This window comes from Physeter macrocephalus, chromosome 1 (assembly GCF_002837175.3).
Source record: "Physeter macrocephalus isolate SW-GA chromosome 1, ASM283717v5, whole genome shotgun sequence".
Lineage (NCBI taxonomy): Eukaryota > Metazoa > Chordata > Mammalia > Artiodactyla > Physeteridae > Physeter > Physeter macrocephalus.
Genome location: NC_041214.2, coordinates 48,241,438 through 48,260,695, shown reverse-complemented (window position 1 = coordinate 48,260,695; position 19,258 = coordinate 48,241,438). Strand labels below are relative to the sequence as shown.

General features: G+C 43.2%; 1 protein-coding gene across 2 annotated transcripts in view; it reads right to left on the bottom strand.

Annotated features, from left to right (window-relative positions):
• Positions 1-15,718, bottom strand: part of RARB (retinoic acid receptor beta) — a 188,676-nt gene extending 172,958 nt beyond the window's left edge. Inside the window, exon 1 of one of the 2 annotated variants that reach the window (XM_028490331.2) lies at positions 15,637-15,718. Coding sequence is in view for 1 of the 2 variants with exons in the window: in XM_007114403.2 (XP_007114465.1) it covers positions 14,943-15,099 (157 nt within the window). In the remaining variant the exon portion in view is untranslated. The other variant, XM_007114403.2, reaches the window with a different exon arrangement.
• Between the last annotated feature and the right edge of the window lie 3,540 nt (positions 15,719-19,258).

The window sequence follows — 19,258 nt, the reverse complement described above, 5'->3', positions numbered from 1 at the left end:
AGCCGCTCCGCGGCATGTGGGACCCTCCCAGACCGGGGCGCGAACCCGGTTCCCCTGCATCGGCAGGCAGACGCGCAACCGCTGCGCCACCAGGGAAGCCCTGGGATTGCTTTTTGATCAAAAGGACGTGGCAAAAATAACACTGTTACACACGGGACTAGATCCTAAGAGGCCTTGCAGCTTCCATCTGGGTTTCTTGGAATGCTCATTCTGGGGGAAGCCATGTGAAGAGCTCAGGGACCACCATCCTGTAAGGAAGCCCATGTCACAAGAGGAGGCCGCGGAGAGAGAGAGGTCCACGCAGCCTCCAGCTGCTCCAGAAACCTCAGCCGAGGAACTGGACATGGAATGCAGGAGCCATGGTGAACATCGGCCTCGTCTGGCCCTAAGAGGAGTCCAGCCCCGGAACCATCTGACTGCAGCCACATGAAAGATCCCAAGTGAGACAGAAACTTGAAAGTGAATAATAAATTGTGTTTTAAGCCACTAAGTTTTGGGTTGCTCTGTTCCATAGCAATACATAACTGAAATTGATTCTATAGTTATCATTAATTGAAGATGATTTATCTGGAGCCATGAAGAACCTGTGGAAAGAGTCCACCCTGACTCTTTTAGAACCTGGGAGACAGTAATTTGACATCACTTTCACAGTCCAAGCTCTGCATGCATTCCTGCCAGTTACAAGAGCAATGGAGTAATTCCATCTAAAAATAAGTAACTAGGGAATTCCCTGTCAGTCCAGTGGTTAGGACTTGGCCCTCTACTGCTGGGGCCCTGGGTTCCCTGGTCAGGGAACTAAGATCCCGCAAGCCGTGCGGCATGGCCAAAAAAAAAAAACATTAACTAAGACATTCTGGATAAAAAGGAGCATGACAGTTGCTCAGCTATGAATTCAAAGACTGTGATGATTAAGATATACTATAACAGAATAAGGCTCTTAAAAAATTAAAAAGTCTCCTATAACGCAATGGGTCTTTTTTCTTCAAATTGCTTATAAAACTCATTCATATCCCCCTGAGCCCACCTGCCTGTCACCTGCACACGCGCCCTCTTTTATTTTGAGATGCAGATGTCTGCTTATTGGGTCGTTGTGTTTTTATTTGTTCCTCCAGAGGACGGATTGGCTTCTCCTCCCCATACTGGACACTGCAATTCAAAATAATAGCAACAACCCTGCAAGTAATGGGCAGGAATACTCACTTGATACCCACTAAAGGAGGGTTTAGATCACTAGCCCTCAGTTACCTTTTGAGAAACATCTGTTTCACATGAGCCCGTTTAAAGTGCATACATCTGTAAATAATAAGCCTGTGTGTGCACATAATTTAATGAATTAGGACATAAAAAGGAATTGAACAGTAGGGGCACAGCAATTAGAGTAAATGCCCATTTTGTTAAAAATGTATTGTTTCCAGCTTTCACTTGGAAACCCTTTTATTAGACTGTGGGTTCTGGGGCTTCCAACCTTCCTCATTCCCCCTCCCTGCAAAGAACATGGGAGTTTACTTTGCAGAGTTGGCAGAAGAAAGGAAACCCACGTCACACAAAGCTGAGAGGGGGACTTCGACCCGCTTTCTCCTACTTCATGGATGTGGGCGCCTGAACTGCTCTGTGTCTGGGCATTCTCATCTGTAAAATGGAGCAATAACAGTGCCTTTCTCTTCAGGCTGCTGTGACAATGAGGTGACAGAATTCATTTTATGCACTTGGTACAATCTGCAGATAATATGAACTTAATAAATATTCATTAGGATGATGGCGGTTGTTTCATTTTAATAGAAATCAGTCACAACTTGAAACTATTCAGGAGGGAAAAAAACCTTGGTTCAAAACTTTCTTTTGACTGAATAGACTTGTGGTTGCCAAGGGGGAGGAAGGGTGGGGGAGGGAAGGATCGGGAGTTTGGGGTGAGCAGATGCAAACTATTACATAGAGAATGGATAAACAACAAGGTCCTACTGTACAGCACAGGGAACTATATTCAGTATCCTGTGATAAAACATAATGGAAAAGAATATGAAAAAGAATATATATATGTATAACTGAGTCACTCTGCTGTACACCAGAAACTAACACAACATTGTAAATCAACTATACTTCAATAAATTTTTTTTAAAGTTTCTCTTGATTGTTAATTTGGTCCTATTTCTATTTAATTTCTTCACCCCATTTCTAGGGATGGACCAAAAAAAGAAGGAAGGGAGGAGTGGCAATGTGAACGGGAAGTACCATCAGAGATTCTATTCCAAGGATATCAAAGCGAGTGCCAGAAGCCCAAGGAAATACCACGTTCTCATATTTTCAGGCCAATTTTTCAGCTGACACGTTTGTAAGGGCTTGCCATCACGGCCAACGTGGGCCTCCCAAGTTCTAACCACTCCCTCCAGTTTACTTCAGGTGTTTTGAGTGACCCCCAAATATACAAATAAGCAAAAGCAGAGACCACTTGAGATGTTCTGAATTTCAAGTTCGTGTTCACTGAACTATACTGAGATATCTCCTGAGCACCTACTGTGCGCCTGGCACTGGGTTACGAAGCAGAGCACACACATACGAGCAGAAGGTGCTTGGGGGAGAGAAAGCGTGGCATTTTCTAGAACACACACTGAGGCTTCCACAGAGTATGGTCCGTTCCTCTCTGCCTCCCTGCAGTTTAAAATGTTTAAGTAGAGTTGAAAGTAGCTGGAAAAGGTTGGAAGATACTCTATATCCATTTGAAAACCACGCAGGTGTGGAGCACAGGACTAGGATTTGTATTCTCCCACAATAGGGCTGCTGCAAGAAACAGACCTCAAGTCCAGCCCACTGGGATTCTGGGAAAATCCTGGTTGAGCTCTGCAAAATAAGAGTTGGCAAAATAAGTGCTAAGTATTTGGCAAGCCCCAGGAAAAAGGGTTCCTCCCAGAAGGAAAACAAGTTAAACAATGACTGAAATCACTACCCTCCAGTATTCTGTTTACATTCTCCTGCAGTCTATTTACCGGCTACATAAAGAGATAATTAGAGCTCCTGAACAGCAGTAGAGGAGAGAATAATAGAGACTAAAGGAAAAGGGAAATAAAGAGAATGCACAAATACTGAAAAAATATTAATAGCTGAGTATATAGAGCTGTGTTGTTCAATGCAGTAGTCACTAGCCACATGTGGCTATTGAAAGTTAAATGAACTAGAATTAAACAGTATAAAAAATTCAGTTCCTCAGACATACTGGCCACATTTCAGGTGCTCAATAGGTCCACATGACCAGCCATCACCGTACTGGACAACACAGAATTACAGATGGTTCCCGTCCTTGCAGGAAGTTCTACTGTAGAGTGCCGGTATCTGGGACCTTAAGGGGTGGTGTGCTTGAACACCTATATCCATGGACTCAACCATGATTAACTGAGTGCTGACCAGGTATTTACCAGCTGTACTAATACCATGCGACCATATTGGGAAGACAGAGGTAAAGCACACCGTATCTGACCTCAAAAGACTTCCCAGGTTAGTAAGGGAACCCAGTCAATAAAACAAAATGAAACAACACACACTAAAAAGGAGAAATGAGAAGAAACACAGAAAACAAACCTGGTAACTTTAATGGTCAATATGGTAGTAAGTATCCCAGGGTTCCCTGTAAAGTTCTTTCAACTTTCCTGCAGTTAAAAATTTTTTCATAGTAAAGTACTGGGGGAAAATTATTTACTGAGTATTAGGTGTCAGGTACTTTAAAGAAACTCTCTTATTTAAGTCTATGGTAAGCTTGCAAGGTAAGTGTTATGGACCAATGGTACAGAAGAAAACCACTGAGGCAACAGCAAAGGCAGTGCATGAAGAGTGCCAGCTCCACTGTACCACGCTATACACAGAGGAACGCATGGAGCATCCACCTAGAACCCATTACATGACCCGTAAACAGTCACTTCAGTTAGCCCGTCTGTCTCCTCAAAATCCATAATTCAACAACTAGATTTCAAACAAAAGAAACAGGTAGAACACGGTATGTAAAAATCCCAAGTACAGAACAATATATTGCACTTAAAATAGAAGTCACCCCTTCATATCTTTGGGGCATTGGTTTCAGGATCCCCGTGGACAACAAAATCTCTGGATGCTCAAGTCCCTTATATAAAATGGCGTACTATTTGCATATAACCTACACATCCACCATATGCGTTAAATCGTCTCTAGATGACTTACAATGCCTAATACAATGTAGGCGCTATGTAAATAGTTGCAAATACAATGTAAATACTGTGTAAATAGTTGCCAGCTGTGCAGCAAATTCAAGTTTTGCTTTTTGGAACATTCTGGAATTTTTTTTCTGAATATTTTCCATCTGAGATTGGTCAAATCCGCAGATGTGGAACCTGTCGATATGAAGAGCAAACTGTGTTTGAAACCACTGAACTAAGAGCATTATGTGAGAGGCTAGTCATCATCATCTTGATCCACATAAACTTCATTAAATAGTCAGTTTTCATAGGTTTGGGACCGTCTAAACAAACTACGCGGCAAATACCAAAATATCAATTTTTCAGTGTCTCCTGGAAACTTTTCTTTTTTTCTTCCTGTTTTTCCAGTAATGGAAGTCGCAATAGTGCTGGCTGACTAGGAGGTACCACCACCGGTACCCATCTCCAGATGAGAGTTCTGAGTGAACCAGAAGAACAAGAAAACCTTCTTTCTCATCTCTCACCTCCCTGCAATTCCTCAGCAAACACAAGACTGATCCCGACCCCGCCTCCTGTGAGCCATAGAGGGACCAGGCCAGCGCAGACACTAACAACAAACAGGATGGAAAACAAGAGTAAAGAGCCTCCTGGTTTCTTCCACAATTTAAAAGGCTGTGGCTTCTATGAGAGAAATAATGTCATCAGAGGAAATTCTGTGGGACAGTTCTTCACCTCTCTCTCTCTTTTCCACCTTTTCCCAAAACCAAAGCACTCCATGGTCCCTTCTTGGTATTACTGGGGCATAAATATCTTCCAGGAAGTCTTCACTCGGCTATCGGGTGACAGGGTCAAACTGCTGTCAAACTGACCTTCTCTGAGCCTCAAGTTCCTCTTCCGTAAAAAGAGGCAAATCGTACCTGCCTCACAGGATTGCCTGTGATAATGATGTAGGTACAGTCATTAGAGTAGAATCTTGTTAAAAATTTAACCAGCCCAGAAAGCAAACTAAACACCCCACCACAGCTCTTTTAGTTGGTCTCTATTGTCAGAAGACAATCATTTCTTTTGTGTTCTAGGGCATGGTTGTGATGACTGCTGTGGTGACCAAAGACGGCTGCGTGTTTTTGGTCCCTCCCCATGGACAGGTAGCCGTACTGAAGGCGAGCTGGCCCATGCCACAACCCCGACAGCAGGTGGTGACAGTGACCGCACGCCAGCTCTGCCCCAGCCTTTCCGAGGCCTGGGAGCTTCCACGCCCCCCCTCTCGGAATATTGCCACTACGCAGAGAGAAGCACGAGGCACACGCAGCTACCTCAGGTGACAGCCCGGCTGAGCTCTCTGCCACCAACCAACATCCACTGCCAGCCCTGGGCACCAGCAGTGACAGACTTCCAGCCCATTTTAGCCCTGGGAGCTGCAGCCTCATCTGACATCATGTGGAGCAGAAAATCTGCCCAGCTGAGCCCAGTCCACCCACAGAATAATGAGATAATACATTGTTAGGCCACTACTTTTGGGGGCAGTTTGTTACACAGCAAGATGTCACAAAAACAATCATAAAGAAAGAAGTGATACAACAGCCAAGACATGGAAGCAACCTAAATGTCCATCAACAAACAAATGGATAAAGAAGATGTGGTACATATATACACAATGGAATATTACTCAGCCATAAAAAAGAAATAATGCAGCAACATGGATGGACCTAGAGATTATCATACTAAGTGAAGTTAAGTCAGAAAAAGAAAGACAAATACCATATGATATCACTTGTATGTGGAATCTAAGTTTTAAAAAATGACATAAATGAACTTATTTACAAATCAGAAACAGACTCACAGATTTCAAAAACAAACTTATGGTTACCAAAGGGAAAACGTGGTGGGGAGGGATAAATTAGGAGCTTGGGATTAACATATGCACACTACTATATAAAATAGGTAACCAGCAAGGACCTACTGTATAGCACACGGAACTCTAATCAATATTCTGTAATAACCTATATGGGAAAAGAATCTGAAAAAGAATGGATATGTCTATATGTATAACTGAATCACTTAGCTGGACACCTGAAACTAACACAACACTGTAAATCAACTATACTCCAATAAAATTTTTAACTGATTTAAAAAAATATATAATCTAATAGACCTAACCCCCAAAGAACATTATTTAACAGACACTCGAAACATCCATATGAATCTTCAAGAAGCAAGTTCAGAAGGTATGCACTTATCCCACTGCGTAGTTTAAAATTCTGCATCATAAACTGCACTTAGAATGTACCTCTGCAGCCTACCCCCAGAAAAACTTCTTTCCTGCTCCTTATGACAAAAATGCGTAACCTATGTGATCCTCCTCTTATGCACTAGCTCTGGTTCTCAGTGGGTTTTAGTTCTTTCTGTAATCAAACTCAGGTTCAAAGTCCTGAGGAGATTGTGTTTGTGTTACAGGGGGCTGTGTCACAGTGACATGTGTATACAAGCGTCTCCCGTACATTGTGAGTCAAGAGAGCAGGGACCACATGGGCTTCATCTTGGTGTGTCCGTCCTGTCCCCCGCCTCCCACCAACCCCTGAACACATCAGGGAGCCTGGCACACAGCAGACATCCAAGAGCCATTCGTTGAACAGGACTCTGCAAGATGGAATCCATCAGTGAGTAATCGAAATGTACTGGCCCCTGACAGCATCTCTGGGCAAAGTGTACCGTGACCACCTGGAAGGTGACAATGCTCAGGTGTAAAAGCCAATTATTTGTTCCAAATGGATGCCACTGCATCAGGACCACAGTGCTGTCCCACTGTGACAAATAGGAAGTATGGTCCCCCGGGTGATGAGCCACAGTCAGAGGAACCATTTCACAGAGGAAAGAGATGCCAACTCGACAAACACGGTCGCTGTTAGTGAAGGCATGCAAGCCGCAGTGTCAGGCTGAAACCAGAGAAGCTCTACTCGGGGACCTCTGTGTGTTTTCTGGGCAGAGTAGAATCCTCATTTACGTTAGCTATTATATTACAAATCCTGCAGTGTCCCAAGTCATGGCCATAGACATCGATCCCGTGTCAAGGCAGGCTATTTCTCAGCCCACGGGCAGCGCGTGGACCACAGACGGAGAGATGCTCGCAGGGTAACGCATGTGCGTGAGCAGGCAGAGAGGCCGCCGTAAAACTCTCAGAGTAACAACTCCACAGCCTCTGGGCTGAGGGCAAGGAACTCACCACCCCTACCTCTCTAGAGCGCCTCCTTGTACAGGTGGCAGGATAACCTCTGTAAGCCCATTTAGGACTTGTGCCGCTAGAAACCCAACATGGGTTTCTGGAAACTCTGGCCCAGGAAGCAGAAAGACGGCCTTCATCTGCATCCTCCGACTTTCTCAGCAAATCCAAACCCGTTCATCCTGTCTCTAGTTCCTATTGTTTCCTCTGATAAGCAGGGCCCCAGTGAACAATTAAAGCTTTCAATAAATAATCTCTAAGCACATTCATTTGATTGACTGTTATTTGATACAGCAGTTAGTTTCAATGGGGCAGTTAATATTGATCACATAAAGTACTCCAGACAAACATGACACAGTTCCAGAACTCCATGGATTATTACCCTTTATCTGCCAGTCATCCGGGTTACTTGTAATGGTCACGGAATTTAAAATCAATAATAACAATTAGTGTTCTGTACACCAAAACAGATGAATCATGTGAAATGGGTTTTCATATAAGATCAAAGGTAAAGTGTGCCTATCATGTGGGAGAAGGCTCTCTGAGTTTCCAGGACACACTTGGCAAGGTACTTTCAGGCAAGTCTTCAACACAGCCAGCAAGACAGAAAGAACGGTATTTAGGAGAGGTAATCATAAAAACGCGTGTGAAACCCCTGACTGTCTTAATCCAAAAAGATGAAGGGTAAAAGATAAAAGTGATCAAAATGAATGCTAACAAACATAGTAAAATTAATGGGACTGGCAATTTACTTCCTCTGAGATACGCTTCTAGCTACCTTTTCCCACTTCCGATTCACGGGCATTAATAGTGATTTTTTTGTAATAAAATGGCAACAATGGTATTTTAGCTCCACAGCACTGCTACTGTAATGTCTGGATAATTAAAATGCAAAGCAACAGAGAAATGTTTCATCATTAAACTGTAACCATCGCACTATGTGAAATCATCCATCCCAAAGACTTGTTTTTCATCAATTATTTGTTATTTATCTGATGTAAATATAAGGACTAATTAAAATGTATGCCTTTTTACACAGCTTCTTGTCATTAAAGCCAATGAAAGCATTCTGAGGACCATAATGAAATAATTATGTTTGCCTTTAAGAATTCTCTTCAACAACACATGGCAGTACTGAGCTAAATTAAAACATCAGGTACTAAATTTCGCTTGCCTCCATTTCCATTTTAGTTAATTATACCCCCAAGGTTTCCAATAGGCCAGACCCTAAAAAATCTTTTGAAGCTGAAACAGCCTTCAGATCATCAGCCTTTTTATAATCATGAACTCTGATAAGACAAAGGTACCGTAGCCCCCAAAGCTTTAATATTTTTGAGAAGAGGTATATATTACTGAGGTCTTCGTTTGCTCTGAAAATTAGGGAAGTATTAGGAGAAATGTGATCCAAAGCTTCGTTTTCAGGTTAGCTGATACACTCATCTTATCTGGTCTTATCTGCATCATTTCTACCACAGTATTTTGAATTTAGCTATTTTTTTTCCTGATTTGATAACATTTAATCAGTGGTGAAGAGTAATTGATCAATATCAACAACAAAAACAAACATTTCACTATATCTGAGTCGAATCAGGAGAATAACTCCTTATTCAATACTCAAAGTTAAAAAAAACAAAACAAAGAGCAATCTTCAAGAGTAGACTGTGAAGTCATGAACTTGAAAAAATAAAACAGGACCCTTTCATTAGAATTTCTCCTTCTCCAGACCTCAAATTGGTGACACTTGTAAGGGCAAGAAATAGTAAAAAAAAAAAATTTTTTAATCTGAGTTTAAGAGAAAAGGAAGAAGGAAAGAGGAAAGGAAAAACTGCCAGGCAGTTTCAGGGCTGGTGGCAAATGCAGTGGCTTTCACCTGCTGTCAGATGATGCCAATGGGGTGGGAACGCGGTGTTTAGAAAAGTAAACAGGAGTCCCAGGGATTAACTCTGACAATGTGAATTCCGCCCATCTGGTTCTGTGTGGAGAGTCAGCAGGGTTCACGGGGGATGATATTTGACTGCCGGATAGACTGTCTTCTGAGACATCAGAGGGAAACTGTTGACAGCTGCGAAACAAAGATCTAGTACATGACAACCTAAAATTGCAGTTATAATCTCAGAATCTGCTTTTATTAAAACCACACCCAAGTCAGTCTTTGTTCCATTTAGAGAAATTTCCTTTCGGGAATGAGGGACATTGTCACCCACGATCAGCCTTGTTAAAATCAGCTCCCCCCGCCCCGTCCCAGTTTGCTTCATCAGCTGCCGGGGAGTCAGTGCTCTGAGAGAGGAAACGCTCAACAAGGCTGGGTCACCTCCTGACGTCAGTTCCTGTTATCCTGCCTTATCGTGCTGGGGACCAGGAGTCTTATCTTACTGAATGGCCCCCCTTTCAGCTCCCCATCCTGCAAGGCCAGAGAAAAAGCAAGTCAGCGGTTCCACTGCCTGTCTGAATTCCCATCTAAGAAGCTCTGAAAGCTCCAGATAAATAATAGAATACTTGCAGGCTCACCCTCTACGGCTGCCTAGGTGGAGAGAACTTTTGCAACTTTATTTTTTATTCATCGGAAGGGGTTTAGGGGCTGGGATGGGACGGGAATCACGCCTCTTTTGATGAAGCAAAGGAGGCGGGAAGGAAAAGAGGAGCATTCAGGGTGACATATTGAGTGATTAGATTGTGTTATTAGATCTTACAGATGGGCAGGTTATCTCATCTCCTATTTAACAAGAGGTGCTTGGGCCAAGCCACTTACAGACAGGATACTGATAAATCTGAAACTGGAGTTAACTCTCCTCTCTCCATCACCTCCAACTCCAACTTTTTACGAAGAAGCTGGCCAAGAACTGATACAGATTTGTTCATAGTGATTCAACGTATAATTCCACCCCTCCCCCCTCCCAATACACACACACACACACACACACACACACACACACACACACACACACACACGCTGGCATCAGAGCCATGGTCATAATACTTAAATCCATATTGCAAGGGACGCCTTCTATTTACAGATCTACATTTTGCCACAAAAGGAATTTGTGTTCAGAAGAATGACCCAGAAGCACAAGGCTATCTTCAGTCATGACAGAAAAATTAAGCTGTGAGTGCTCCAGTTATACTGACCATCAAGTCCAAACAAAGGCTTTCTGTGCCACTCCTGGGTGCAAGGGGCAACCCTAGGAGATGTCATAATATTGAAATATCTGGCATATTTCAATGACTTATGTGGGAGTTGTGGCAGTATATTTGAAAGTGGGTTATTCTAGAAAATCTGAGATGTATGATTGACATAACTACCCTGTAATTTGAAAGGCAAAATTCTACATTAATATCTTTTGGAAAGGTTTTTAGCCCAGATTTTTCTGATTAACCTTCACCAAAAAACTCCCATTTCCGAAATAATCTAGTTAATTGATAGTTAACTGAATTTATATTAGAACATTTAAAGTATAAAAATGTCATTTAGGAAGAAATTTATTGGCACTTACATGTAACTCAAACTCTATAGAAGATTCTTTTTAAGATGTTCTAAAATGAACAGTGCATTCACTGTTTCGTAAGTCCTGTTCGACTCGAAGAGTTTTCTATTTTGCAACTTGGTTTTACATCTTCATCTTCCTCGCAGAGAGTAACTTTCTAGTTAAAAAATTCCCAGCCTTTAAAAAAATTTTTTTCGATTTTAAAAATTCTAAATTCCTTGACAGCAGAATTTATAATCTTCATCATTTATCACGTATTTCCCTCCTGAGATTATCTATGCATTACATGTCACAAGAATGTAGAAAGGAGAAAACGGTAAGGTTTTCTTTCTTTTTTTAGCCATCTCTGGGGCTTAACATGTTGAAGGGAAATTATAAGCACCTGATATCCAGAAGAACTTTCTTTTGTGCTTTAAAGCAAAGTTCGTGACAATACCGACTGGTTATATATGGTCAGAGCCCCAGGCTTCCAAAAATGAGAAGAAAACTTCTGGTTCAGGTCAGCGAACCTATCAGAAATTGCGCTGCTGGTCATTTATCTACTAAGAGAAGAAAGGCCTAGTTCTGATGTGAGGGCTTTGCATTTGGGCTGGGAAATCAAATGCTACCAAGAGTTTCCACATCCATTCCACAGCCTAAGCTTAAGGGACACATGACTACCTCTCCTAGCATTCTGATCTATTTTTTCGGGAGTCTATCCTTTTCTGGTGATAAAATTTAAACTTCTGCATTTTTTCTTGTAAGTTGCACATCAGTGCCTCCCTACCCAAAGTGCCGAGTTACCTGGATACTGAAAAAATTTTAGTAATTATTTTTTCCTAGGGGGAAGGAAAACTTTGTGAATCTTCCACTTGTTTACAAACAGCCCTATCCTGCACTCCCTGAGATTTAAGTAGAATTCCCTTTTCTTTTCTTCTTTCTGATGGTGTTAGTTACCACTGTCATGTGGCCGAGAAGCAGAAAATTATGTCCTACTTTAGAAAAACAATTGAGCCTTTTCACTGAAATATTTATTCAAAACCCCATTCAGTTCATACGGTGGCTGTCAGCCTTTATTTAGTCTCTCTTTCAGAGGGTATCTTTGATTTTGCCACTTTGACCCCAATTTATATCTCACTAGGAGAGGATTTAGATACTGTTTAATACTTAAAATTCAGGTCCCAGTGCTTTGGAAAGGAGACGTCTTTCCTTCCTAAATCATAACATCGATACTGTTTGTTTTAAAAAACAGATTATTTCTCCTTGTTAGAAAAGAAAATCTGTTTTTCCTTTTTTCTTTTGATGTGCTATGAGCAGGGAGAAGACAGGGAAAAGGGCCAAGAAGTTGTCACACTCATGATTTCACCGAAAGCAACTACTATATTTAGACCACAAATATTAGGCTTTATCTTACGCTCACTGAGCAATTAATGCTGAAAACATCTGGAGCAGCCTAAACCCAAGGTAATCCAGGAGGCACCTGAACAGAGACCTAGTGACTCTGACACCTCCAGGGGCCGTCTTAAATCATATTATTTACACCATGTTCCCTTAGTAACTCGCTACTCCTGACTTCGAATTTTTAGAAGCAATTCACAGGCCCTACTCCAACCGACAGCTGGTTGGCATATCATTTTTCTGTCTTAAAATTAAAAGGGAAAATAAAGAGAATATTCTAACACCTTTCAAAGAATGCTTCTGGTGTGTTGTACATTCAAAGGGTTTACTCCAATTCCTACACAGACACAGACACACCATAAAAAAATAAGTAGGATCTCAAAGCAGAAAATAGTTTCGGTTAGAATTTAGTACTATTTTTTCCCTTCTGGCCCACTGTTTCCTCTGTGTTAAGAGCACAAACAGATCTGCTTCTTGTCAAAACAGTCATTGAGTAAAATGGAAAAGGTTGCGGTTTTTATGTTTGTACTTATACAAACAGGGCCCTAATATGCTTTAACTTCAAAAGCCCTAACTGGCTGTGCCACCCTGAGCCAAACACCGCGTGGCAAAGCTGTGTCAGAACTTTTATTTATGCTTAAAAACTTAAACCACTTGAACAACTAAACTGACCTGTCCTAAAGCGGTTTGTGCGACTCTGCAGGGGCCTAAGCGATATTTACACTCTATTCATTTAACCTGGAGTCCGGGGGTGGGATCCAAACCCTTGTGAAATAGACCACAGTGAGCCCTAATTGCCCTGCTTACAAAAATAAGACACTGAAATTTCTGAAATCCCTTTGTCATTTGCCTTTATTTACTTTGTCTAATGCAAGCTTCTTTGATTAGCTGAACTTTGCTGTTATCAACACTTCTTGCTTATCAGCTGGCCCTAGGTGAATGACACATTCACCACTAGCCTCTCCCCAGATAAGGCAAATCCCTTGTTTAACTTGTTCAAGAACAAACAAAGTTCCCCCCCAAACTCCTGCAACTTAATAGGCACTTTTGGAGAGTTAATTACGAAAGGAAGAATGTCTACTTGTAAAACCTCTACTAGGTCTAATAGCTTGACGCCAGGGTCCTGAGCATTCTTTTTTCCTTTGTTAAAAAACGTTTCATTAAAACTTTCTCTCACAAGAAAAAGTTTGAGGGAGCCCTAGTTCCCTAAGATTCCAAATGAAATTGTTCATACTGTTTTAATTGCTACAGAGAGGAGGAGGGTAGGGTCTAAAAGATCTGTTCGTGGGTTGGAAAATTATTTTCTAACAGCTTCTTTGAGCTCTCCAGAAAGAAAATAGGCAGTAGGAAAGAAAAAGCATTTGAGGAGCAGCTGAAAATGAGGACGCCTTCCGAAAATGATACTCTTTTTACCCTGGTTATGGCTCTACGAAATGCTGTCAGACAGCTAGACTGTTGGCATCAGATGGTTATTGACTTTTCAGCTACAAACCTGTTGATTTCCTGGACCCCTGAAGCAAGTGTTTATTCTTAAGAAAAAGTTTCATAAGAGGACGATTTAAATCTTGTCATTGTCCCCTCTCTCTCCTTTTTCTTCCCTCTCTTTAGATAAGCCATCATGTTATTAGGAAAACTCAATTTCTTCCAGTTAAACTTTGACCTCTTTGAAAACAAAGATTTAAAATGTCATTTTCAGGCTAATGCTCCAATGAATTGTCAAATAAAGTACTAAAAACATTTTGATAGATAGCTGAGCCATTTATCTAAATCACTGTCAGGGCAGCGATGCGTCCAGCAGGCTCCCACTACAGCCACCCGAAGGTGGGATTTTCTGGGACTGCTGGTCATTTCTCAAGCCTGCAGCCAGGCTACTGTTGACCAGTGCGTGCCTCGGCACCCTCTCAGAATCAGATAACCAAATAGTCAATATTTTTTTAAAAAACTGGGCTACCCCACTTATGTTTCCTTTCCTTTAACCGACGTCCAGGTTCCCGGCTGAATTGCAAGATATGGAAATAATGGATGGCTCAGCCCAAGGGGTGTTCATTGCCAGTAGTTTTCTAGCAAAACAGCAACTTCTTAGAGCAACAAAGTGACTCGGAAAGGTGGCAGCAGGGTCAATGCTAAGAAATATTGCCTTTCCTCCGCAAGGAAAACATTGGCGGAGGCAGCTTTAACTGGTGGTTTATGAACTTCAGGAGCAGCAGCAACCTTAATTAGGCTAAATTCCTTGCAAGGAAGATGTCATATTTTAATTACTTTGGACTTGTGAAACACACAAGGGGGGATATACATATAACTAGGAGCTAATCCAAAGAACAGCAAAGTTAAATTCCCCTCTGCATATATCTTAGTAAAAACTGTACAAACGTTGTCAAATTGCCTCACTTGAAGAATGTTTCAAAGTCCTGTGGTCACTCTACTTATTCCCCCCTCCATGCACATTTTCTAAAACTGTTTTCAAGGGACTGTAGGCTCGGTAAGGAGAGAAGCAGGGGTCGGCAGGGGTTGTTTGGGAAGAAAACATCTAACAGGAAATTTTCAGCAGAGGGAATCAATATGCACACCAGCATAGCACACCCTTTCAGCATTAAATCATTAAATCCTTTGTCTGGCTACCAGTGCAATTTGTTTCCAATGTCTTCATTGCATGCAAGCGAGACAATTCATATTTTTTTCTTGGTAGAAGAAGGGAAAAAATAAACCTACATTGCGCAGTGTGCCGATGCTGCCATTCGGTTTGGGTCAATCCACTGAAGCATGCTTTGAGAGCTTTCTCCTGGAGCATGCAGGAAGACGGGCTCGCAGTGTAGAAATCCAGGATTTGCCCAGGACTCACTGACAGGACATCCATACAGTCAAACATGATCTCCCCTGCACCGAATGTCTGCAAAAGTGCTTATCCTCTAGGTGTGGAGGCAAATGGCATAGAAAAGTCCACCCAACTCCATCAAACTCTGCCCCCTTTTTGGCACGTAGGCTGTTGGTCTTTTTCCCAGCCTCGAATCATGAATTATGACAGACAAGCCAGCTAAAAGCCTGTAATTGATCCAAATGATCATTTACCATTTTCCAGGCTTGCTCGGCCAATCCAGCCGGGGCGGGGGGTTCCCAGAAAGAGTCCAAGTTCTCCTTCTAGGCAGACGCCTGCAAAAAGCCTTCGGAATGCGGTGCGGATCCTACCCGGACGGTGCCCAGACCAGCCCTGCCCGGCTCGCGCGCGTCCTCGGCATCCCCGTCCTCAGGCGGCTCGCGCGGGGACTCTGGTCCCCCCTTTGGCAAAGAATAGACCCTCCTGCCTCTGAACAGCTCACTTCCTACTACTTCTGTCACACAGAATGAAAGATTGAATTGCCTAATATATGCGAGTGAACTTTCGGTGAACCCTTCCCGGGCTGCTAACCTTCAAATGACCCAGCGAGTCTGACATCACCAGCTCCCAGGATTCTCACAGAGCCGAGCACTCCCAGCAGCCCCGCCGCGCGGGCGGCCCGCGGCCCGGGCGCGCGCACCTCCCGCCCCGCGTCTCCGCTCCGAGCGCGCGGGGCCCGGGGCGCCCGGAGCCACAGGGAGGAGGAGTGCGCGCTGTCCGGAGCCGCCGGGAGGAGCGCGCGGGGCCGGGACGCCGCTCGCCAGCTCCCGCCCTTTGCTCCCCAGTTCGCGGGGCTTCGCTCGGCCGCGCGCCCCCCACGCCCGCCCCCGGCCCAGCCTTTACATTCCTCCGTGCGCCTGTCTGTCTGTTAAATGCCTTGTAACGTGTGTGTTTTTCCACTCCTGTAAAAGCACAGCAAGCCCTAAACCGGAGCACGGAGAAGAGCCGCCCCTGGGGAAGCCTGGGGTCCAGAAACTTTCCATTTGATGTCTTTCTGTCTGTCCCTCTTGCCGGCCGAAGGGACTGCGTTGGCTCGGGAGTAAAAAAAAAAAAAATCCAGCTTTCTGGATTCATTTACTTCTTAAAATTCTCCCAAGTCTACACGCAGCCTACGAAGGAGTCGAGAATTATCGGTAGCTCCTCCTGCCCCAGACACACACAGACAATCACACAGATATGCAGGACCTCATAATATAATACAGTGGTCAACAGTGTGGATGTGGAAGTCAAACTGAACTAGATTCCAAGCCACTGAGCAGCTATGGGATCTGGGACAAGTACCTAACCTCCCTGAGCCTCAGTTTCCTCATCTGAAAAATGGGAGCATGTTACTGGCCACCTCAACGGATTGCTGTGAGGACAAAAAGAAACACTGCTTGCATGGCACTCAGCACACACCCTAGACCAGTTAGCTGTGACTCATCCTCTTATTTTTAACTGGGGAAACAGAAGCCCAGGGAGGCTGAGAGCTGCTTGAGGTCCCACAGCTCAGAACCATGGCTAGAACCCAGCTCCCTGGAACCCCAGCCCAACGTGGAAATAACTTTTCTGTTGCGGACGAGCGCGGATGAGCCCTCTCATCACATCCCCACCCCACCCCCACATAACTAACACAGATTTGAGAACTGGTTAAGTGTGAAAGTTCTGTATTTCCAAGGGCCACTTTTCACCCATACTAGCCCTTGCTCAAATCTGGCTATTTATTAGAAGACAGTAATTTTAAGGAAAAGGGACTAATTTTTTGTACCTCTCACACTGAAGCTTTTCAGCCATCCCTGAGAAGGACAGATGCAGAGTTTACAAATCAACCCAGGCAGAAAGCTGTGAACGGGAGAGCCAATCCACCCTGCAGCCATTTTGCACCACTTGCTTAAAGGATGCAACGTACATCAAAGAAAGGAAGCTCCAGGGGAGGGATTAAAACACGTGAAGTCCTCCACTGCCCCTCCACCGTTGACTAATAATTCTCCCACAAAGCAGGGAGGGCGAGTGGGCGGGCACGGGGGGACGGCTTCCTTGCCCCTCGCAGGGAAGGGCGCGCTGCAGTCTCCTTTCTGTGAATGGGCTGGAATGTGCCCTGGCATCCAAGCCTTCTAAAAGCCTGTCGGGCACTCACCCCGTGCTGCTCGGGGCTAGCAGAGTTGCTAAGTGGCACTCATGGTGTAACATGAAAAGTATGCATGGCACACACTTACCAAGTCAAAGACTCTTTCAGGAAGGTGTAGGCAAACAATTTTCAGCCCAGCAAGCTCAGTTCTTGCGATTGCAAAGTCCAGGGCGATAAAGGGGTAAAAAGCTTTTGCTGAAACTATGTGTTTGTTATTCTCCTCTCTCTCTCTTTTATATGGTCATCATTTTGTAACAGAGCTTTATTATAAGAAATCCTTTAACTACAAAGAAAACACACATTTTAAACAAGGAGCGCAGAGGAATTTACAAAACATTTAACACTCTGTCATTAAGATTGTTGTAAAGATACACGAAGCACCACATTGCCAATTGCTGCGTGGTACACGGGACTTATAGGTCCAAATGCTTATTTAAGGTCCTTAGAGTGCCTTGGAAACTGGGCTCGTTTTGTACAGGATCATGGAGGTGGGTGAAAAGTTCTTTGAGGAGGGAGAGGAAGGAGCAATATTTAAAGTACAGCAGGAGGAACTAAGAGATGAGAAACAGGGCACCGTGGCCAGGTGTGTGTGTACGGGTTACCCATGGCACTTACTTGCTCACTCAGCATCTTTCCAAAGGGTAGGGTGCACTGGTCACAAGGAAGTGAACATGTGGATGGGGTCCCCCAAATTCTGTTTACTCTCAGTTCTTAAGGGAGACAGTGGCTCGCAAATTTCTTTCCTCAATACTCTGTCACGGCACAAAAACAATAACAGAGAGGTGTGTAGGTGTGTGTGTGTGTGTGTGTGTGTGTGTGTGTGTGTCTTTGTGTGGTAGGGGTTCAGAGACTGGTGTTTTCTTCCTTTGCACAAGAAAATTTTACATTTCTATTCACCTAGGAACACAGTTCTCTTAACTGTAGAGAAATAAACTTGAGCCTTGAAATGAAGGATCAGGGCTTAAATCCTTGTGAGTGGAACATTATGGGTGTTTTACGGTGCGACAGTATCCACTAGTCAGCTCATCATTTCTCATCATGAATCGATTGTGTGGATAGCAACTATTAGGGTTATTATTTAATCCAAGTGTTAACTTACAAAGCAGCCCCCAAATTTAGCCACACATTTCTTATTTCTTCGTCAGTAAATCTAATTCTTATACTTCTTGAAAACTTGATTCTTCTTCTACCTTCTTCATCTTAAAAAAAGATAAGGGAAAAATACACAAATAAGCCCCAGTTCCTTAATACATATCCATGCACCATAAAGATTAATGAACAGGTAGAAGGTGAAAAATGGCCTAGTTAATTTGTGGATAATGAAGTTTAAATTATCGACACCTATTTTAAACATTAATGAAACAATTTGGAAGAACCGTTTCCCAAATATCCTCTTAGTAAGGCATAAAATAACATTCTGATATGTGTCATTGCCCCTGTTTTCTTTATGCTTGATCAATGATAAAAGGAACTCTAATAAAAGTATTTCCAACCACAAACAAACAAAAAAGCAAAAGTTTGAGCCCCAAATTCATTTTGTTTCAGAGTAACTGTGTATTTGTCAGTGTGACACAGCACATTTGAAACCCATAATCATAAAACAAAAATTTATAGCCAGGGTTCAGGGTCTACATCTGTTTCTCTGGTTTCTGTACAGCAATTACCCACTGGACAATCCAGAAAGAAACACCATGAATCATGCTCTGCAGACATGTTTGAACTGGAGAGTTTGGTGAAGAAAGAGCAGGCGTCTCTGTGCACCAGCACTGCAGCCGGCCGTGTTCAAAACTGGTCACATGCCTCGTGATGTCTAAATAAAAAGATTCTCACAGGCGCTGACATCCACCCCAGGCGCAAGTCACGCAAAGTGCTGGCCACATGGAGGTGGGGCGGAGAGCGGCGGACATGGATCATATTTTAAGAAGACACACCTGTCTCTTTCATGGTTTTGTTTTTGTTTATTTTTATTTATTTACTTTTACTTTTTTTTTTTTTTTTTTTTTACTGTTAGTCTCATGTAAACCCCTCTTGCCACACTTCTGCGGA